A 21,666-nucleotide genomic window follows, 5' to 3' on the forward strand; every position below is an offset into this window, starting at 1 on the left:
CTCACCCTTTGTTTTATATATATATATATATATATATATATATTACACACACATTTATAGACCACTGCAAGAAAATGGATTTGGACACAAATTCTTTCTATGCCACATTTATACACTTAACTTGAGAGCTTGTCGTTATTCAGTTACAATATCCTTTATTAAAGAACACTTGTCAATATACTGCCATCCCCAGGATTCAAATCTATAACCTGTTGAATTCTAATCAAACACCCTACTCATTGAGCTATTTGATCCTGCATAAAACTATGAACACTTGTACTTTGTAAAAAAAAAAATCAGCATTGCAGTTGAGCAGATCTATGTAGTACAGGGCTGGCCAAACCGGTCCTCGAGATCTACCAACAGTTCATGTTTTCTAGGCCTCCTGGAGATCTGTAGAATTGTCAGTTAGGAATGAATGCAACACATCTTAATTAGTAATGACTATACATGTGCACCAGCTAGGTGGTCTGGAAAATGTGAACTGTTGGTAGATCTCGAGGACTGGTTTGGCCAGCCCTGATGTAGTAGATCTATGTAGTGTGCAGCCACACATCCAATCTCTTGCAGCCACATACTACATAGATGTGCTCAGCTGCAATGCTGATCAATTTTTCACAAAGTACAAGAATTCTCTACCTTTCTATGCAAGGGCAGATAGCTCTGAATAGTTTGTCTGACTGCAATGCCACAGGCAACGGATTCGAATCCCGGGTATGTTAGCATCTTGAAATGTAATAAAGGACAGTGTGACTGAATAACAAAGAAATCTCAAGTTGAATTACATGAATGTTGTATAGGTATTAACGATAGAAGGGGTCAGGGTAGGAGGCAGGAGTGGTCAGGAGATGCTGGGATTCAAAAAGGAGGGAAGCTGCAAGTGAAAGTAATTAAAACAGATAATTGACAAGCGCTACCAACAGCGCCCCCTACCCTGCAGCAGTATATCCGGGGCCCCCTCTGCACACACCTAGTTACGGCCCTGACTAGGGCATGTGCCTTCGGCATCAACATGAAGGGGGCACTAGTACGGGGGCTCAGGATCCTGCTGCTGTTGTCTGGTGCACTGCATACCTTTCCGGGCACGGCATTCAGCAGCAGAGCAGTCATGTGACCAGACTGTCCCTGCATCAGCTGCACCCTTGACTCACCCCAGGAAGCAGCATCAGGAAGAGCTGATCAGTCACGCTGCCTGTCAGAGAGGACCGGAGGAACAGAGATCTCACTGGCTGCTCACACAGCAGGCTTCTCACTGCAGATTCTCTCCTTGCCCAGCTCATTCACCAACTCTCTCCCTCTATTCCTGGGGCTCTAGATGGGCATCGTGGCAGCGACAATGGACCCGCCATTCTCCTCCAATGGTTGAGCGTAAGAGCTACCTCCTTACTCCCCAGCTCCAAGATGACTCTTCCTAAAGGTGGGAAACCTCTCCCTTTTATAGACTAGGTTCCACCTCACCTCTAGATCAGTGGTTCTCAACCTCGGTCCTCAATTATCCCTAACAGTTCATGTTTTCCAGGTTTCCTCACAGGATTGCAAGTGAAATAATTTGCTCCACCTGTGGGTCTTTTATAATGTGTCAGTGAGTAATGAATACACCTGTTCAACTGCTAGGTGACCTGGAAAACATGAAAACATGAACTGTTGGGGTACTTGGGAACTGAGGTTGAGAACCACTGCTCTAGATAATGTTCCCTGCTTTGGCATGCCCTTTTTTTCTGGTCCCGTAATTTGTCTATGCACCTTTTTCCTGTAAAACCTTCCCAGGGGCTCAGACATGCTGGAGCTTATGGAATAGCCTGCAAGCTGCACACTTTGCGGAAATTCCAGCGAGTCTGCCTGTATTTTTTAAGCAGCAATCATTTAAAAGGCAAAACCAACCTGCTTTTGCCTTTTAAATGATTGTCACTTTTAAAAATATGGACAAATTTGCTGGACTCTTTGCAGAGCGTGTAGCTTGCAGTCTGTTAGATAAGGCTTACAATATGGCCGTCATTCAGATGTGCTTAGAGTTGCTATTGCTGCTGCTTACATTACTAATATGGTAATGCAGCAGGAGGCATCACACCTCCTGCATGCATTACTTATCCGATCTGCATCCTGAGACACAGTATCGGATCTTCTCCGACACCATCTGCCTGCTGCATAATCCATGGAGTTGCGCAAGTCAGTCGCCGCACAGTGGCCAAGAAATCTCCATCCTCTGACAGAAATTCTGGTCTCTCCCTCCCCCGCAATGCTAGTGACACGTCTCCGTTTTAAGAAACAGAGGCCTTTGCAGCCCTCAAAAACCAATGATGGTCTGATGCCGTCTTGTGTCCGCCATCGCAGACCCTTACTGCACATGGTCAAAGTAGCAAACATCGGTACTTTGTGGCATGCAGTGCAAATACTTTTGGATCTGAATGAGGACTTACAGTATATGCAATACGCAGCTGCATTTAACACTGATAGCGGTGCTATTCCATTAACCTCCTCTAGAGCAGTGGTTCCCAACCTCTGTCCTCAAGTACCCCAACAGTTCATGTTTTCCAGGTCACCTAGCAGTTGAACAGGTGTATTCATTACTCACTGACACATTTTAAAAGACCCACAGGTGGAGCTAATTATTTCACTTGCAATCCTATGAGGAGACCTGGAAAACATGAACTGTTGGGGGTACTTGAGGACTGCGGTTGGGAAACCACTGCTCTAGAGGGTGTTACAGTAGCTTATAAGTCAATGGCTCCGAAACTTTCTGGAATCACGGCGCCCTAGAGTATCAGCATATTTTACATGGCACCCCTAGGATAAAAGTTTTTCATTGATCTTTTTTTTTTTAATGTTAATTTCAGTACATTTTGCCTACCTGTCCTCTTTAGGGTCAGTTATGTGGTGGTGTGCTGTTGTGCTTATGTTTGTCCACATATTTTATGATTGGCAGCCACCAGCACCACTGGTGTTCATGTTGCCTATCACTCTGACCAAAATGTATTTGATTTTTCCTGGAGCACCAACCCGAGGCACCCCTGCAGGAGCGTTGTGGCATCCCAGGGTGCCTAGGCACACAGTTTGGGAATCACTGATATAAGTACATAACATCAGCACAAGACATGCTAACATTCAAGAAGAGGGCACTGCCAAATCCTCAATAAGTCAGTGATCTGTGGTCAGGGAAGGCAGGAGATGCATAGCTCATACTTCGGTAGAGTTTAAAGCATAATAATGATTAGAATAATACAAAGAAGATATTTCTAACTTATAACTATCATCTTTGTATTATTCTAATTATTTTTATAGTGAACCAAATAATATATGTGCGTGTGTAATTATAGCTCTGATACTAGCCAGTGCCTCCCATCCACTGACTCCACCGCATCTCACTGCAATAAGGGGATAATTCAGACCTGACCACTGCTGTACGTTTTTGCACATCGGGCGATGAGGTCTGAACTGCGCATTCGCCGCAGTGTGCATGTGCATGCTAGAGATGCTATCGGCATCTCAGTCCTGCGATCGCCTCTGCCTGATTGACAGGCAGAGGTGTTCGCTGAGCGGGAGGGCATGGGCTGGTGGCGTTTGCCCACCGTTTTGGGGGCGAAGTCCGGGCAATACAGGCGTGCCAGGACCGTGTTAGGGGTGGGCCGTGGCGGCTGCGTGACGTCACACACAGCCGCTGAGACCTGGGATGCGACAAGTAGCTCTCTGCCAGCGCGCAGGAGCTGAGCAGGTATGGAGCTACTTGTCAAGTACAAAAGCATGGCCGCTGTGCGATGCTTTTGTACTTGTGTGTGTGGGGGGGGGGGGGGAGGGGGGGCTGGCATGTGGGGCGGACTAGCCCCAAGCTGGGCGTCCCCCCCGCATGTCGGAGTAAATGATTGTACATGTGCTAAATTTAGCACATCTACGATCAACTCTGAATTACCCCCTAAGTAAAAGCAAATGAACATACCAAAATTATAGTACAGCGTGAGGCAAAAAAACCTCCCAGATCGTAAAGGTTAACAAAAAAGGCATGGTATATATGTTATTCAAAATGTTAGTACGTAGTCTAAAAATGCATGGCATATAGCTTATTTTCAATTGGTTTTGAAGACATAAATGTACAGTATTAAAAGGATAGCATAATGAAATACAACTAACATTGTAACTGATCATTGCGTTCATAATTCTGTACAGTGTGAACACAATTGTGATTCTCCTAGCTGCAGAGCTGCTAATGTTAGTAAGTGAAGCTGCCGCCCAGGAATAAATAGAGACGCCCACCGAAGTCATCGCAAGCTCAATCGCAACTGCGCACACATTTGCGGACTATACGCAATTACGGAGAACATCGAAGCTAAGGGTTGGTCTATGGCTGTGCAGATTGGCCACAACAGTAGCTGCTCAGACACCATGTATTTGCACATATGATCACGCAGTACATGCGCAGTGGGTATATATATATATATATATATATATATATACTGTATATATTAAAACAATTGTAGCTATGTTTACAGCAGTGCATCTATATACCCATTTCATTATTCACCTTACATCACTGAGGGCAATTAGGCAAACATAATGAACACATTCCTAGTTTGTTTTGCTCAAAGACATTTTGTTAAGCTTGTATCAAAACCTGCGAGTTATACCCCTTTCAGACCGCAATAGGCTGGTCGCACCCGGGAGCCGTACACGGTGCTTCCCGGGTGCAACCTGCCTCAGGCCCTTTAAAAATGGCATCCCCAGCCCGGCACGTGCGGGTGCTGCGCTGGGAGATCAGATGATCTCCAAGTGCCGCCTGTCCATACAGCGTGAATGGGAAATGGGTCGCATCCCGTTTACACCGCACAGGGTTGAAATACCAGGTCGCTCGACACAGGATATTTCCCCTGGGCCCTTTCAGACCGCACAGCAACTCGGGTAATGCGCGCTCATGTGCAATAACCCAGGTTACAAACTGACGGTCTGAAAGGGATATTACAAGAGCCAGAACGATTCTGGTATTTTAGCCCATCTATTTAGAGTGGCAATAATTTAAAAGGCAAAAGCATTGCCAATTCAATAACAATATATTAGTGTGTTATTTTTATACTAACATTATTATTATTATTATTATTAGCTAATATGGAGGCGGTGATCCTGTGCTACACACTCACAGCAACGTCTGCTTCTGGCAGCTCCTGAGGGGAGAGGGATATTGCAGAGTATTTGAAAGTCACATAGAACTTTAAGGGGCATATTCAATTAGGGATGAAGTATTGATAACCCTGCGGTGTGAGGCATTTCCAGCAACAGTGAGGTTTTCCTATTCAATTGAAGCAGAGAAAATCAGGCATGTGCATTTCTATAGAAATAAACGCACCTTTTTTCTCGCAGTTTTAGAGCAAGTCCAATTTTTCCTAAATCATTATTTTTAGAGGAAAAAATGATGGGACTTGCTTCAGAACCCCTTAACGACTAATTAAGCAATTGGAAGTTTTTTTTCTGCTTCTGGCAGCACTGTCCTCTTCCTCTACTTCCCAACATGCTGAAGTCACTTCCTCCTTACCTTCCACAGCATGTGTGTAAAATCCCTGTCATATGTGTAAGACCCCCTGCAACTTTAATGTGTGTGAGACCCCCTTTCACTATCGGTGTGTGTGAGACCCCCTGCCAGTGTGTGTGAGACCCAATCAGTGTGTTTGAGAGCTGTCACTATTGGTGTGTGTGTGTGTCCCAGTCACTGTCCGTCTGGGCATAAGATGGGAGTGTGGAGCATGCGGCAACCGGGCACAGCAGAGAGAGGTGCAGCCGGAACACATTGGGTGTGAGTGACCACATCTGTTTTGTTTCTACCCTAACTAGAACATTGAAGGCCCCAATGGGCGTTCATCCTGTGGGTGGGGGTGAAAGGGGATGGGTGGCATTGGAGGCAGCCTGTGAATGGGTGCAGGGAGCTGCGGGCCCTTGAGCATCTCAGGCCCCATAACAGCTGCACCCCCTGTACCTACGGTAGTTACACCACTGCCTGTGGGGATAATAAAATAGCAACCAATTTTTTTCAATTAAATACCACAGGTATCGTCAGCGCCCGTATCCATGATAATTCATAATTGGTTGCAATACCCACGTAAATTTTTGCAGATGAAATTATGTGGCCAATTGAATATGCCCCTACCTGTTCCATTGTTATACTAAGAAGAGTAACAATTTAGGGAGGACCCCATTTGAGGCCTAGAGCTACCCTAAGGTGAACCCTGGCCACCTAGAGCTTCATTCTAAAACTGTGCTACAAACAGAGAAAATGCAAAAGTAAATATTTCTGACACCTTCACCACACAAAAAAATCTAGCATTTGGATCACGTTATCAGCTCAGAATACAGTACTTACCGACCAGCTCAGGTTTTGACTCCCTCTTGGGTGAATGAGTTTGAAACTGTGACTCCATGTTTTCCTGTTGGGTATGATATTGTTATAATTTATGTTCTCTGCTATTACTACAAACACTTGCCATAAAAATTCAAACACTACAATGCACAGATTTACCAAGATGTTATATTCTTCTGCGCAACAGCAAGCAAGATTCCACATACAGTAAGTGAGACTCATTTTGGTTTTACTATTTTCTTTTTCTTTTTTCTTTTAATTGATTCACATTTTTAAGTGTTTATATTTATGATCTGCCTTTTTAGTGCCAACAGCCTAGATTAATGTATTTTATTTTGTTTTATTAAATTAGTTACTGTCTGTTATAGGAACTGATGAGTTCCAATACAAATTAGCATTTTTATATACTGTATCATTTAATATAAAATACATTTCTTTCACACTAAGGGGTCAATCCAGTTAGCTGCGATATCATCGCAGCTGCGAATCGTCACAACAGGGGCCGCACTTTATGGCGGGCCAAATTCACACAAAACTGCTCGCCACCCCATAGAGGTCCGAGCAATTTTGTGCGAATTGGGGTGGATTCGAGGCCACGAAGGGTCCGAGATAAAATATAATAGTACTCTTACTCATAGGGTTAATATGCTACTGGCAGGCATCGCCTTATAAATACACCAATGTCACTCTGTGGGGCTGATCCAGCGTCCAACCACCCTTATGTGATAATGTTTTCAGAAGGTCATAGTTACCAACAATAATACCATTTGAAAAAGAACAGTGTTACATTGTGTTTTAATCTCATTATTAATGTTTATTTGCTTTTATAAATGTTACATTAATAGGCTTTTTAACAAGATACATAATAAAAGTTATATTTGATATAGTCTTATTATTACTTGATCCTCTTTTTGTGCGTCACTATAAAGAACAACCCTTTCTCTTTTCCTAGAATGTTCTATACACAGGTCACACTGATATCACACACCTGATACATACTGATCACTATACACAGGTCACTCTGATATTACACACCTGATACGTACTGATTATTAGACACAGGTCACTCTGATATTACACACCTGATACGTACTGATTATTAGACACAGGTCACTCTGATATTACACACCTGATACGTACTGATTATTAGACACAGGTCCCTCTGATATTACACACCTGATACGTACTGATTATTAGACACAGGTCACTCTGATATTACACACCTGATACGAACTGATTATTAGACACAGGTCACTCTGATATCACACACCTGATACAAACTGATCAATACACACACGTCACACTTAGAGATGAGCGCCGGAAATTTTTCGGGTTTTGTGTTTTGGTTTTGGGTTCGGTTCCGCGGCCGTGTTTTGGGTTCGACCGCGTTTTGGCAAAACCTCACCGAATTTTTTTTGTCGGATTCGGGTGTGTTTTGGATTCGGGTGTTTTTTTCCAAAAAACCTAAAAAACAGCTTAAATCATAGAATTTGGGGGTCATTTTGAGCCCAAAGTATTATTAACCTCAAAAACCATCATTTCCACTCATTTTCAGTCTATTCTGAATACCTCACACCTCACAATATTATTTTTAGTCCTAAAATTTGCACCGAGGTCGCTGGATGACTAAGCTAAGCGACCCTAGTGGCCGACACAAACACCTGGCCCATCTAGGAGTGGCACTGCAGTGTCACGCAGGATGTCCCTTCCAAAAAACCCTCCCCAAACAGCACATGACGCAAAGAAAAAAAGAGGCGCAATGAGGTAGCTGTGTGAGTAAGATAAGCGACCCTAGTGGCCGACACAAACACCGGGCCCATCTAGGAGTGGCACTGCAGTGTCACGCAGGATGTCCCTTCCAAAAAACCCTCCCCGAACAGCACATGATGCAAAGAAAAAAAGAGGCGCAATGAGGTAGCTGTGTGAGTAAGATAAGCGACCCTAGTGGCCGACACAAACACCGGGCCCATCTAGGAGTGTCACTGCAGTGTCACGCAGGATGGCCCTTCCAAAAAACCCTCCCCAAACAGCACATGACGCAAAGAAAAAAAGAGGCGCAATGAGGTAGCTGTGTGAGTAAGATAAGCGACCCTAGTGGCCGACACAAACACCGGGCCCATCTAGGAGTGTCACTGCAGTGTCACGCAGGATGTCCCTTCCAAAAAACCCTCCCCAAACAGCACATGACGCAAAGAAAAAAAGAGGCGCAATGAGGTAGCTGTGTGAGTAAGATAAGCGACCCTAGTGGCCGACACAAACACCGGGCCCATCTAGGAGTGTCACTGCAGTGTCACGCAGGATGTCCCTTCCAAAAAACCCTCCCCAAACAGCACATGACGCAAAGAAAAAAAGAGGCGCAATGAGGTAGCTGTGTGAGTAAGATAAGCGACCCTAGTGGCCGACACAAACACCGGGCCCATCTAGGAGTGTCACTGCAGTGTCACGCAGGATGTCCCTTCCAAAAAACCCTCCCCAAACAGCACATGACGCAAAGAAAAAAAGAGGCGCAATGAGGTAGCTGTGTGAGTAAGATAAGCGACCCTAGTGGCCGACACAAACACCGGGCCCATCTAGGAGTGGCACTGCAGTGTCACGCAGGATGGCCCTTCCAAAAAACCCTCCCCAAACAGCACATGACGCAAAGAAAAATTAAAGAAAAAAGAGGTGCAAGATGGAATTGTCCTTGGGCCCTCCCACCCACCCTTATGTTGTATAAACAGGACATGCACACTTTAACCAACCCATCATTTCAGTGACAGGGTCTGCCACACGACTGTGACTGATATGACGGGTTGGTTTGGACCCCCACCAAAAAAGAAGCAATTAATCTCTCCTTGCACAAACTGGCTCTACAGAGGCAAGATGTCCACCTCATCATCATCCTCCGATATATCACCGTGTACATCCCGCTCCTCACAGATTATCAATTCGTCCCCACTGGAATCCACCATCTCAGCTCCCTGTGTACTTTGTGGAGGCAATTGCTGCTGGTCAATGTCTCCGCGGAGGAATTGATTATAATTCATTTTAATGAACATCATCTTCTCCACATTTTCTGGATGTAACCTCGTACGCCGATTGCTGACAAGGTGAGCGGCGGCACTAAACACTCTTTCGGAGTACACACTTGTGGGAGGGCAACTTAGGTAGAATAAAGCCAGTTTGTGCAAGGGCCTCCAAATTGCCTCTTTTTCCTGCCAGTATAAGTACGGACTGTGTGACGTGCCTACTTGGATGCGGTCACTCATATAATCCTCCACCATTCTTTCAATGTTGAGAGAATCATATGCAGTGACAGTAGACGACATGTCCGTAATCGTTGTCAGGTCCTTCAGTCCGGACCAGATGTCAGCATCAGCAGTCGCTCCAGACTGCCCTGCATCACCGCCAGCGGGTGGGCTCGGAATTCTGAGCCTTTTCCTCGCACCCCCAGTTGCGGGAGAATGTGAAGGAGGAGATGTTGACAGGTCGCGTTCCGCTTGACTTGACAATTTTCTCACCAGCAGGTCTTTCAACCCCAGCAGACTTGTGTCTGCCGGAAAGAGAGATCCAAGGTAGGTTTTAAATCTAGGATCGAGCACGGTGGCCAAAATGTAGTGCTCTGATTTCAACAGATTGACCACCCGTGAATCCTTGTTAAGCGAATTAAGGGCTCCATCCACAAGTCCCACATGCCTAGCGGAATCGCTCCGTGTTAGCTCCTCCTTCAATGTCTCCAGCTTCTTCTGCAAAAGCCTGATGAGGGGAATGACCTGACTCAGGCTGGCAGTGTCTGAACTGACTTCACGTGTGGCAAGTTCAAAGGGCATCAGAACCTTGCACAACGTTGAAATCATTCTCCACTGCGCTTGAGACAGGTGCATTCCACCTCCTATATCGTGCTCAATTGTATAGGCTTGAATGGCCTTTTGCTGCTCCTCCAACCTCTGAAGCATATAGAGGGTTGAATTCCACCTCGTTACCACTTCTTGCTTCAGATGATGGCAGGGCAGGTTCAGTAGTTTTTGGTGGTGCTCCAGTCTTCTGTACGTGGTGCCTGTACGCCGAAAGTGTCCCGCAATTCTTCTGGCCACCGACAGCATCTCTTGCACGCCCCTCTCGTTTTTTAAATAATTCTGCACCACCAAATTCAAGGTATGTGCAAAACATGGGACGTGCTGGAATTTGCCCATATTTAATGCACACACAATATTGCTGGCGTTGTCCGATGCCACAAATCCACAGGAGAGTCCAATTGGGGTAAGCCATTCCGCGATGATCTTCCTCAGTTGCCGTAAGAGGTTTTTAGCTGTGTGCGTATTCTGGAAAGCGGTGATACAAAGCGTAGCCTGCCTAGGAAAGAGTTGGCGTTTGCGAGATGCTGCTACTGGTGCCGCCGCTGCTGTTCTTGCGGCGGGAGTCCATACATCTACCCAGTGGGCTGTCACAGTCATATAGTCCTGACCCTGCCCTGCTCCACTTGTCCACATGTCCGTGGCTAAGTGGACATTGGGTACAGCTGCATTTTTTAGGACACTGGTGACTCTTTTTCTGAGGTCTGTGTACATTTTCGGTATCGCCTGCCTAGAGAAATGGAACCTAGATGGTATTTGGTACCGGGGACACAGTACCTCCAACAAGTCTCTAGTTGGCTCTGCAGTAATGATGGATACCGGAACCACGTTTCTCACCACCCAGGATGCCAAGGCCTCAGTTATCCGCTTTGCAGTAGGATGACTGCTGTGATATTTCATCTTCCTCGCAAAGGATTGTTGAACAGTCAATTGCTTACTGGAAGTAGTACAAGTGGGCTTACGACTTCCCCTCTGGGATGACCATCGACTCCCAGCAGCAACAACAGCAGCGCCAGCAGCAGTAGGCGTTACACGCAAGGATGCATCGGAGGAATCCCAGGCAGGAGAGGACTCGTCAGAATTGCCAGTGACATGGCCTGCAGGACTATTGGCATTCCTGGGGAAGGAGGAAATTGACACTGAGGGAGTTGGTGGGGTGGTTTGCGTGAGCTTGGTTACAAGAGGAAGGGATTTACTGGTCAGTGGACTGCTTCCGCTGTCGCCCAAAGTTTTTGAACTTGTCACTGACTTATTATGAAAGCGCTGCAGGTGACGTATAAGGGAGGATGTTCCGAGGTGGTTAACGTCCTTACCCCTACTTATTACAGCTTGACAAAGGCAACACACGGCTTGACACCTGTTGTCCGCATTTCTGTTGAAATACTTCCACACCGAAGAGCTGATTTTTTTGGTATTTTCACCAGGCATGTCAGTGGCCATATTCCTCCCACGGACAACAGGTGTCTCCCCGGGTGCCTGACTTAAACAAACCACCTCACCATCAGAATCCTCCTGGTCAATTTCCTCCCCAGCGCCAGCAACACCCATATCCTCCTCATCCTGGTGTACTTCAACACTGACATCTTCAATCTGACTATCAGGAACTGGACTGCGGGTGCTCCTTCCAGCACTTGCAGGGGGCGTGCAAATGGTGGAAGGCGCATGCTCTTCACGTCCAGTGTTGGGAAGGTCAGGCATCGCAACCGACACAATTGGACTCTCCTTGTGGATTTGGGATTTCGAAGAACGCACAGTTCTTTGCGGTGCTTTTGCCAGCTTGAGTCTTTTCAGTTTTCTAGCGAGAGGCTGAGTGCTTCCATCCTCATGTGAAGCTGAACCACTAGCCATGAACATAGGCCAGGGCCTCAGCCATTCCTTGCCACTCCGTGTGGTAAATGGCATATTGGCAAGTTTACGCTTCTCCTCCGACAATTTTATTTTAGGTTTTGGAGTCCTTTTTTTACTGATATTTGGTGTTTTGGATTTGACATGCTCTGTACTATGACATTGGGCATCGGCCTTGGCAGACGACGTTGCTGGCATTTCATCGTCTCGGCCATGACTAGTGGCAGCAGCTTCAGCACGAGGTGGAAGTGGATCTTGATCTTTCCCTAATTTTGGAACCTCAACATTTTTGTTCTCCATATTTTAATAGGCACAACTAAAAGGCACCTCAGGTAAACAATGGAGATGGATGGATACTAGTATACAATTATGGATGGACTGCCGAGTGCCGACACAGAGGTAGCTACAGCCGTGAACTACCGTACTGTGTCTGCTGCTAATATAGACTGGTTGATAATGAGATGTAGTATGTATAAAGAAGAAAGAAAAAAAAACCACGGGTAGGTGGTATACAATTATGGATGGACTGCCGAGTGCCGACACAGAGGTAGCTACAGTCGTGGACTACCACACTGTACTGTGTCTGCTGCTAATATAGACTGGATGATAATGAGATGTAGTATGTATAAAGAAGAAAGAAAAAAAAAACCACGGGTAGGTGGTATACAATTATGGATGGACTGCCGAGTGCCGACACAGAGATAGCTACAGCCGTGGACTACCGTACTGTACTGTGTCTGCTGCTAATATAGACTGGATGATAATGAGATGTAGTATGTATAAAGAAGAAAGAAAAAAAAAACCACGGGTAGGTGGTATACAATTATGGATGGACTGCCGAGTGCCGACACAGAGGTAGCTACAGCCGTGAACTACCGTACTGTGTCTGCTGCTAATATAGACTGGTTGATAATGAGATGTAGTATGTATAAAGAAGAAAGAAAAAAAAACCCACGGGTAGGTGGTATACAATTATGGATGGACTGCCGAGTGCCGACACAGAGGTAGCTACAGCCGTGAACTACCGTACTGTACTGTGTCTGCTGCTAATATAGACTGGATGATAATGAGATGTAGTATGTATAAAGAAGAAAGAGAAAAAAAACCACGGGTAGGTGGTATACAATTATGGATGGACTGCCGAGTGCCGACACAGAGGTAGCTACAGCCGTGAACTACCGTACTGTACTGTGTCTGCTGCTAATATAGACTGGATGATAATGAGATGTAGTATGTATAAAGAAGAAAGAAAGAAAAAACCACGGGTAGGTGGTATACAATTATGGATGGACTGCCGAGTGCCGACACAGAGGTAGCTACAGCCGTGAACTACCGTACTGTACTGTGTCTGCTGCTAATATAGACTGGATGATAATGAGATGTAGTATGTATAAAGAAGAAAGAAAAAAAAAACCACGGGTAGGTGGTATACAATTATGGAAGGACTGCCGAGTGCCGACACAGAGGTAGCTACAGCCGTGGACTACCGTACTGTACTGTGTCTGCTGCTAATATAGACTGGATGATAATGAGATGTAGTATGTATAAAGAAGAAAGAAAAAAAAACCACGGGTAGTTGGTATACAATTATGGATGGACTGCTGAGTGCCAACACAGAGATAGCTACAGCCGTGAACTACCGTACTGTGTCTGCTGCTAATATAGACTGGTTGATAATGAGATGTAGTATGTATAAAGAAGAAAGAAAAAAAAAACCACGGGTAGGTGGTATACAATTATGGATGGACTGCCGAGTGCCGACACAGAGATAGCTACAGCCGTGGACTACCGTACTGTACTGTGTCTGCTGCTAATATAGACTGGATGATAATGAGATGTAGTATGTATAAAGAAGAAAGAAAAAAAAAACCACGGGTAGGTGGTATACAATTATGGATGGACTGCCGAGTGCCGACACAGAGGTAGCTACAGCCGTGGACTACCGTACTGTACTGTGTCTGCTGCTAATATAGACTGGATGATAATGAGATGTAGTATGTATAAAGAAGAAAGAAAAAAAAAACCACGGGTAGGTGGTATACAATTATGGATGGACTGCCGAGTGCCGACACAGAGGTAGCTACAGCCGTGGACTACCGTACTGTACTGTGTCTGCTGCTAATATAGACTGGATGATAATGAGATGTAGTATGTATAAAGAAGAAAGAAAAAAAAAACCACGGGTAGGTGGTATACAATTATGGATGGACTGCCGAGTGCCGACACAGAGGTAGCTACAGCCGTGAACTACCGTACTGTGTCTGCTGCTAGTATAGACTGGATGATAAATAATGATATAAAAAATATATATATATCACTACTGCAGCCGGACAGGTATATATTATATAATGACGGACCTGCTGGACACTGTCTGTCAGCAGAATGAGTTTTTTAATTTTTATAGAATAAAAAAACACCACACAAGTCACACGACGAGTGTACTTTTTCAGGCAGACAATCACAATATACTATACTGGTGGTCAGTGTGGTCAGGTCACTGGTCACAGTGGTCAGTGGTCAGTCACACTGGCAGTGGCACTCTGGCAGCAAAAGTGTGCACTGTTTAATATGTACTCCTGGCTCCTGCTATAACCTATAACTGCTCCCCAGTCTCCCCCACAATTAAGCTGTGTGAGCACAGTCAGATATTATACATAGATGATGCAGCACACTGGGCTGAGCACAGATATGGTATGTGAGTGTGACTGAGTCACTGTGTATCGTTTTTTTCAGGCAGAGAACAAGAACAGAACGGATTATTAAATAATAATAAATTATAAAACTGCACTGGTGGTCAGGTCACTGGTCATCAGTCACTAGTATAACTCCTCCTAAGCTCCAGTAAGTAAATGAAGTGTCTCACTCTCACTCTCCTGTCTATTTTAATTTCTAAACGGAGAGGACGCCAGCCACGTCCTCTCCCTATCAATCTCAATGCACGTGTGAAAATGGCCGCGACGCGCGGCTCCTTATATAGAATCCGAGTCTCGCGATAGAATCCGAGCCTCGCGAGAATCCGACAGCGTGATGATGACGTTCGGGCGCGCTCGGGTTAACCGAGCAAGGCGGGAAGATCCGAGTCGCTCGGACCCGTGTAAAAAAACATGAAGTTCGGGCGGGTTCGGATTCAGAGAAACCGAACCCGCTCATCTCTAGTCACACTGATATCACACATCTGATACATACTGATCAATATATGCAGGTCACTCTGATATTACACACCTGATACATACTGATCACTATACACAGGTCACTCTGATATCACACCTGATACATACTTATTATTAGACAAAGGTCCCACTGATATTAAACAACTGATACATACTGATCAATATACACAGGTCACCAGGGCCGGACTGGCCATCTGGCACTTCTGGCAAATGCCAGAAGGGCCGATGGCCACGTGGGCCGGTCCAGCGCTCACTGAGACACGCTGCTGCTCATTCCGGTTGCAGCGTGTCTCAGCTGTCAGGAGAGGAGAGCGCGCCAGCGCGACTATGTCTGGCGGCGTGTAGCAGACTTCAAACCAGCCGCCGGTTCGTGAGCCAATCAGAGCTTGCGAACCGCAGCCAATCAGGAGCCGCCGCTGCCCGTCCACGAGCTCTGATTGGCTCATGAACCGGCGGTTGGTTTGAAGTCCACTACATGCCACCAGACATAGCCGCGCTGGCGCGCTCTCAGCTCCTGACAGCCTCAGTCCCATCACAGCCGGAGGAGCAGCAGCAGCAGCGGTAAGCAGCTGCAGCACTGCTGTGGGGGCAATTGGCTGGCACTGTGGGGGCAATTGTTTACCTGGCACTGTGGGGGCCTTTGTATACCTGGCACTGTGGGGGCAATTGGCTGGCACTGTGGGGGCATTTGTATACCTGGCACTGTGGGGCATTTGTGGATCTGGCTCTGTGGGAGCATTTGTGGATCTGGCACTGTGGGGGCATTTGTATACCTGGCACTGTGGGGATTTGTGGATCTGGCACTGTGGGGGCATTTGTGGATCTGGCACTGTGGGGGCATTTGTATACCTGGCATTTGTATACCTGGCACTGTGGGGGCATTTGTATACCTGGCACTGTGGGGCATTTGTGGATCTGGCACTGTGGGGGCATTTGTGGATCTGGCACTGTGGGGCATTTGTGGATCTGGCACTGTGGGGGCATTTGTATACCGGGCATTTGTATACCTGGCACTGTGGGGGCATTTGTATACCTGGCACTGTGGGGCATTTGTGGATCTGGCACTGTGGGGGCATTTGTGGATCTGGCACTGTGGGGGCATTTGTGGATCTGGCACTGTGGGGGCATTTGTGTATCTGGCACTGTGGGGGCATTTGTGATCTGGCACTGTGGGGGCATTTGTGGATCTGGCACTGTGGGGGCATTTGTGGATCTGGCACTGTGAGGGCATTTGTGGATCTGGCACTGTGAGGGCATTTGTGGATCTGGCACTGTGGGGCATTTGTGGATCTGGCACTGTGGGGGCATTTGTGATCTGGCACTGTGGGGGCATTTGTGGATCTGGCACTGTGGGGGCATTTGTGGATCTGGCACTGTGGGGCATTTGTATACCTGGCACTGTGGGGGCATTTGTATACCTGGCACTGTGGGGGCATTTGTATACCTGGCACTGTGGGGGCATTTGTATACCTGGCACTGTGGGGGCAATTGTGGATCTGGCACTGCACTATTGGGGGCATATGTCTGTGTATCACGTCCCATTTTTCCACGTCGACCTTGTTCCTGTCGACCTTTTGTCCATGTCGACCTTTTGTCCATGTCAACCTAAGGTGTGTCGACCAATTGGCGTCGACCTAAGGTGTGCCGACCTTTTTGTTGTCGACCTGGAGTCCGGATACCCTACAGATGCCTAGGCTGTACTACATGCATATATCTTGAAACGGGTGATACTTTATATCACCCTCATTCGGGTAAAGTAATTAAAATATCACACTGTCTGACCTGTACCACATGTTTTGTAGTGTACTACATAAAGTGCCCGTGTGGGCTACTTTATGTAGGAAAAACTTCTTGCACCTTTAGAGAAAGGATGGCACAGCATAGGAGTGCCATCAAATTAGCCTTGGAAGGTAGGATCTCTGAACAACCAGTAGCAAAACACTTTAAAGCTAAGGGCCATAATTTGTCTAGCTTAAGATATAAAATGATCGACCATATCCCAGAGAGTCGTAGGGGTGGAGACCGTAATAAAGCACTTTTGCGGTGTGAAACCAGGTGGATTTATTTTTTAAATACAATAGCTCCCCATGGATTAAATGAAACATTATCATTTTCTAGTTTTCTCTTTTAGAAGCTATGTTTTGACTTTCAGTTGCAGCTTTCATGAAGGGCTGTAACAGTATCAGTATTGTGTATCTAATTGTTTCAGACTATGATTGTAACTATTACGATATATTGGTGAGCTAAGAGTACTTATTGCTGAGTTCATCTGTTTCTATTTACATCATGACTTTGCCTCTGTAACTTGATATGTTGGTGAAGGGTTAATGTTTTATTTTTTCACTTGAGGTTGCGTTCCGGGTGATGTCAGCGGAAATGAACGCGGCAGCGGAAATGAACGCGGCTCACACCCGGGACGATTTGCACATGGTGATATGCTGGTATATAGGTAAGATAAGTTTCTATATATGTTATGTAAGCCTGAAGACGGTTTTTTGAATAAAACCGAAACGTTGCTATGACGGGGTGATGTCCTGTTTATGTGAATGAAGTCCTGTGAGTGCCGCTCTGATCTGTAACTATACATGCAATTGCTTTTGCTGGAGAGGGCACCGGGCGCTGAAATTGATATACACCTAGGAGTGCCCGGTCTGGAACTGTCATATATATATATATATAACAGGCAATTTGTTAGTGGCGGCACTCACTAGTCTTATACATAGGATTAAACCTTGAAATGTTTGTACTGTGCTGGTGGTAGTGCAGTGTCTTTATTTGTAAGTATAAGTCCGGTGAGTGCCATCTCTAGCAAATTGCCTATCTAACTTCTTTAGGATGGCACCGTGGCTGTTGTAACATCTATCAGGAGTGCCAGGTTCTGCTGCAGTTTTTATATATATATATATATATATATATATATATATATATATATATGATAGGATTTTAATTGCCTACCAGTAAATCCTTTTCTCGTAGTCCATAGAGGATGCTGGGGTCCACATTAGTATCATGGGGTATAGACGGGTTCACTAGGAGCCATTGGCACTTTAAGAGTTTGAGTGTGGGCTGGCTCCTCCCTCTATGCCCCTCCTACCAGACTCAGTCTAGAAACTGTGCCCAAGGAGACGGACATCTTCGAGAGAAGGATTTTACACAGATAGTGGCGAGATTCACACCAGCTCACACACAAGGCAAACCAAGCTAACTAACTTGAAACATCAGCAACGCCTGAACAATATTACTTGGCAAGTAACGAAACAGTACTTACCAAGAACTAAGCAGTACTGAATCAAGTAACCACTGCAGGATCACGAAGCGCTGAGCGGGCGCCCAGCATCATCTACGGACTATGAGAAAAGGATTTACCGGTAGGTAATTAAAATCCTATTTTGTCTTACGTCCTAGAGGATGCTGGGGTCCACATTAATACCATGGGGATGTACCAAAGCTCCCAGAGTGGGAGGGAGAGCGCGGAGGCTCCTGCAGAACTGATTGACCAAACTTCAGGTCCTCAGAGGCAAGAGTATCGAACTTGTAGAACTTTACAAACGTGTCGACCCAGACCAAGTAGCCGCTCCGCAAAGCTGTAAAGCCGAGACACCCCGGGCAGCCGCCCTGGAAGAACCCACCTTACAAGTAGAGTGGGCCTTAACAGATGTAGGACACGGCAGGCCTGCCGTAGAATAAGCATTATTTATTATTTATTACCAGTTATTTATATAGCGCACACATATTTCGCAGCGCTTTACGGAGAATATTTGACCATTCACATCAGTCCCTGCCCCAGTGGAGCTTACAATCTATATTCCCTACCACATGTACACACATACACAATCAAACTAGGGTTAATTTTGTTAGGAGCCAATTAACCTATCAGTATATTTTTGGAATGTGGGAGGAAACCAGAGTACCCGGAGGAAACCCACGCAAGTACAGGGAAAATATACAAACTCCGCACAGTTTGGGCCATGGTGGGAATCGAACCCATGACCTCAGTGCTGTGAAGCAGTAATGCTAACCATTACACCATCCGTACTGACCCATGCTGGATAGTGAACCTGATCCAGTGAGAGATCGTCTGCTTAGAAGCAGGACACCCAAGTTTCTTGGGATCATACAGGACAAACAGAGAGTCCAATTTTCTGTGACGAGCAGTCCTCTTCACATAGATTTTCAGAGCCCTTACAACATCCAAGGACTTTGATGAAATTGAGGAGTCAGTAGCAACTGGCACCACAATAGGTTGGTTGATATGAAATGCCGACACAACCTTCGGAAGGAACTGCGGACGTGACCTGTGCTCAGATCTATCTTCATGGAAGATCAAGTATGGGCTTTTACATGACAAAGCCCCTAACTCCGGCACACGCCTAGCAGTAGCAAAGGCCAACAAAGTGACAGCCTTCCACATTAGAAACTTGACCTCAACCTCCTGTAGAGGCTCAAACCAGTCCTACTGGAGGAACTGCAACACCACGTTAAGATCCCCGGGTGCCGTAGGGGGCACAAAGGGAGGCTGGATGTGCAGAACTCCCTTCAAAAAGTCTGAACCTCAGGGAGGGCAGCCAACTGTTTCTGGAAGAAGATGGATAGGGCCGAAATCTGGACCTTTACGGATCCCAACCTCAGGCCCATATCCACCCCTGCTTGGAGGAAGAGGAGAAACCATCCAAGTTTAAACTCCACCGTAGGAAACCTCTTGGATTCACACCAAGACACGTATTTTTTCCAAATGCGATGGTAATGTTTAGACGTAACTCCTTTCCTAGCCTATATTAGGGTAGGAATGACTTTGTTCAGAATGCCCTTCCGAGCAAGTATCAGGCGCTCAACTTCCATGCCGTCAAACGTAGCCGCGGTAAGTCTTGATAGGCGAACGGCCCCTGCTGCAGCAGGTCCTCCCGAAGAGGAAGAGGCCTCAGTTCTTCTTGCAGTAGATTCAGAAGGTCCACGTACCAAGCCCTTCTTGGCCAGTCTGGGACAATGAGGATAGCTTGAACCCTTGTTCTCCTTATGAGCTTTAGGATTCTTGGGATGAGTGGGAGTGGTGGAAACACGTACACAGACTGGAACACCCACGGTGACACCAGGGCGTCCACTGCTCATGGGTCCCTTGACCTGAAACAATAACGCCGAAGCTTCTTGTTGAGACGAGAGGCCATCATGTCTATTTGGGGTAATCCCCAAAGGCCTGTTATTTCCTTGAGTACCTCCGGATGGAGAACCCACTCCCCTGGATGGAGATCGTGTCTGCTGAGGAAGACTGCTTCCCAGTTGTCTACTCCTGGAATGAAGATGGCTGACAGTGCCAACGCGTGTTTTTCTGTCCAGAGAAGTATTCTTGTCACCTCTGACATTGCCGCTCTGCTCTTCGTTCCGCCCCGTTGGTTTATGTAAGCCACTGTCGTTACATTGTCCGACTGCACTTGAATGGCTCGATTTCTCAGAAGATGGGCCGCCTGAAGAAGACATTTGTAGATGGCTCTTAGTTCCAGGATGTTGATGGGTAGGCCAGCTTCCAGGATTGACCACCGTCTTTAGAAGGTTACTCCCTGAGTTACTGCTCCCCAGCCCCGAAGGCTCACATCTGTTATAAGCCACGGCAGTGGCTCATTCCTGTTTTGCATTTTGGTTATGTATTTTATGTTATACTTCTGTTTCTGTTCCCCGTGGGTGTCATGGGGTGTTCGGAGCCCACCCTTAAGGAGAGGGTACAGTTATGAACCACAGGTAGTGGTTCATTCCTGTTTTCTGTTTATGTATTTTATGTTCTCTTGCCGGCCAGGATTTCCCTTTGCTCTGGTTTAGAAGACTCTTGTTTGCTGCCGGTGGTGAGTCTGTGTAATTGCAGCCTGTTTCCATGTGTTTGGCCTCACCTGTCTGTTAATTGCATCTTGTCAGTTTGGAGTCGTGCAACAGGGCAGCTGCACGACATAATTAATTAGGGCTCTCTGTTATATTCTGGCTCAGTGCAATACACAGACGCCAGTGATAGTTCTGAGCTAGTTCCTGAGTTTCTGAGCTTCTGTCTAGCAGCTTCTGTCTAGCTGCTTCCAGCCTTGATCCAGTGTCTGTTCCAGTGTCTGATCCAGTGTCTGATCCAGTGTCTGATCCAGTGTCTGACCCAGTGTCCTGCCGTGAAGCGTTCCTGTCCAGAAGTCCTGTGGCTTTGTCTGTGCCTGGTCGAGTATCTGGCTTCTTGGTGTCCACCGGTCTGTCATTTGGGATTCTGCCTGTCCTCCGGTTCTGAGAGCCTGTGTCGGCTACATTGGGGGTTCCTGTCCGTTTGCCAGTATTTGTACCGGTTCCGTGAGTAGCGGCTTTGCCACGTCCGTCGGCCTAGGCCGCAGCATTCTTTATAAAAGGAACACCACCTAAGTGGTTTACCTGGCGCTAGATGAGGGGGTTCACCACAGCTGCTACACAATAAAGGGTTGGTCAGACCCAAACAATGTATACACAAAAAAAACACAATGTAGCGCTA

General features: G+C 46.4%; 1 protein-coding gene across 5 annotated transcripts in view; it reads right to left on the minus strand.

Moving 5' to 3' along the window:
* LOC135004924 (stomatin-like) overlaps window positions 1–21,666 on the minus strand; it is a 159,513-nt gene that overhangs the window by 39,566 nt on the left and 98,281 nt on the right. For all 5 annotated transcript variants that reach the window (XM_063951863.1, XM_063951864.1, XM_063951866.1 and 2 more), the window contains one exon: window positions 6,338–6,401. In XM_063951863.1, coding sequence (XP_063807933.1) covers window positions 6,338–6,401 — 64 coding nt within the window. The remainder of the gene's footprint in view (window positions 1–6,337; window positions 6,402–21,666) is intronic.

This window comes from Pseudophryne corroboree, chromosome 2 (genome assembly GCF_028390025.1).
Source record: "Pseudophryne corroboree isolate aPseCor3 chromosome 2, aPseCor3.hap2, whole genome shotgun sequence".
NCBI classification, from domain to species: Eukaryota; Metazoa; Chordata; class Amphibia; order Anura; family Myobatrachidae; genus Pseudophryne; species Pseudophryne corroboree.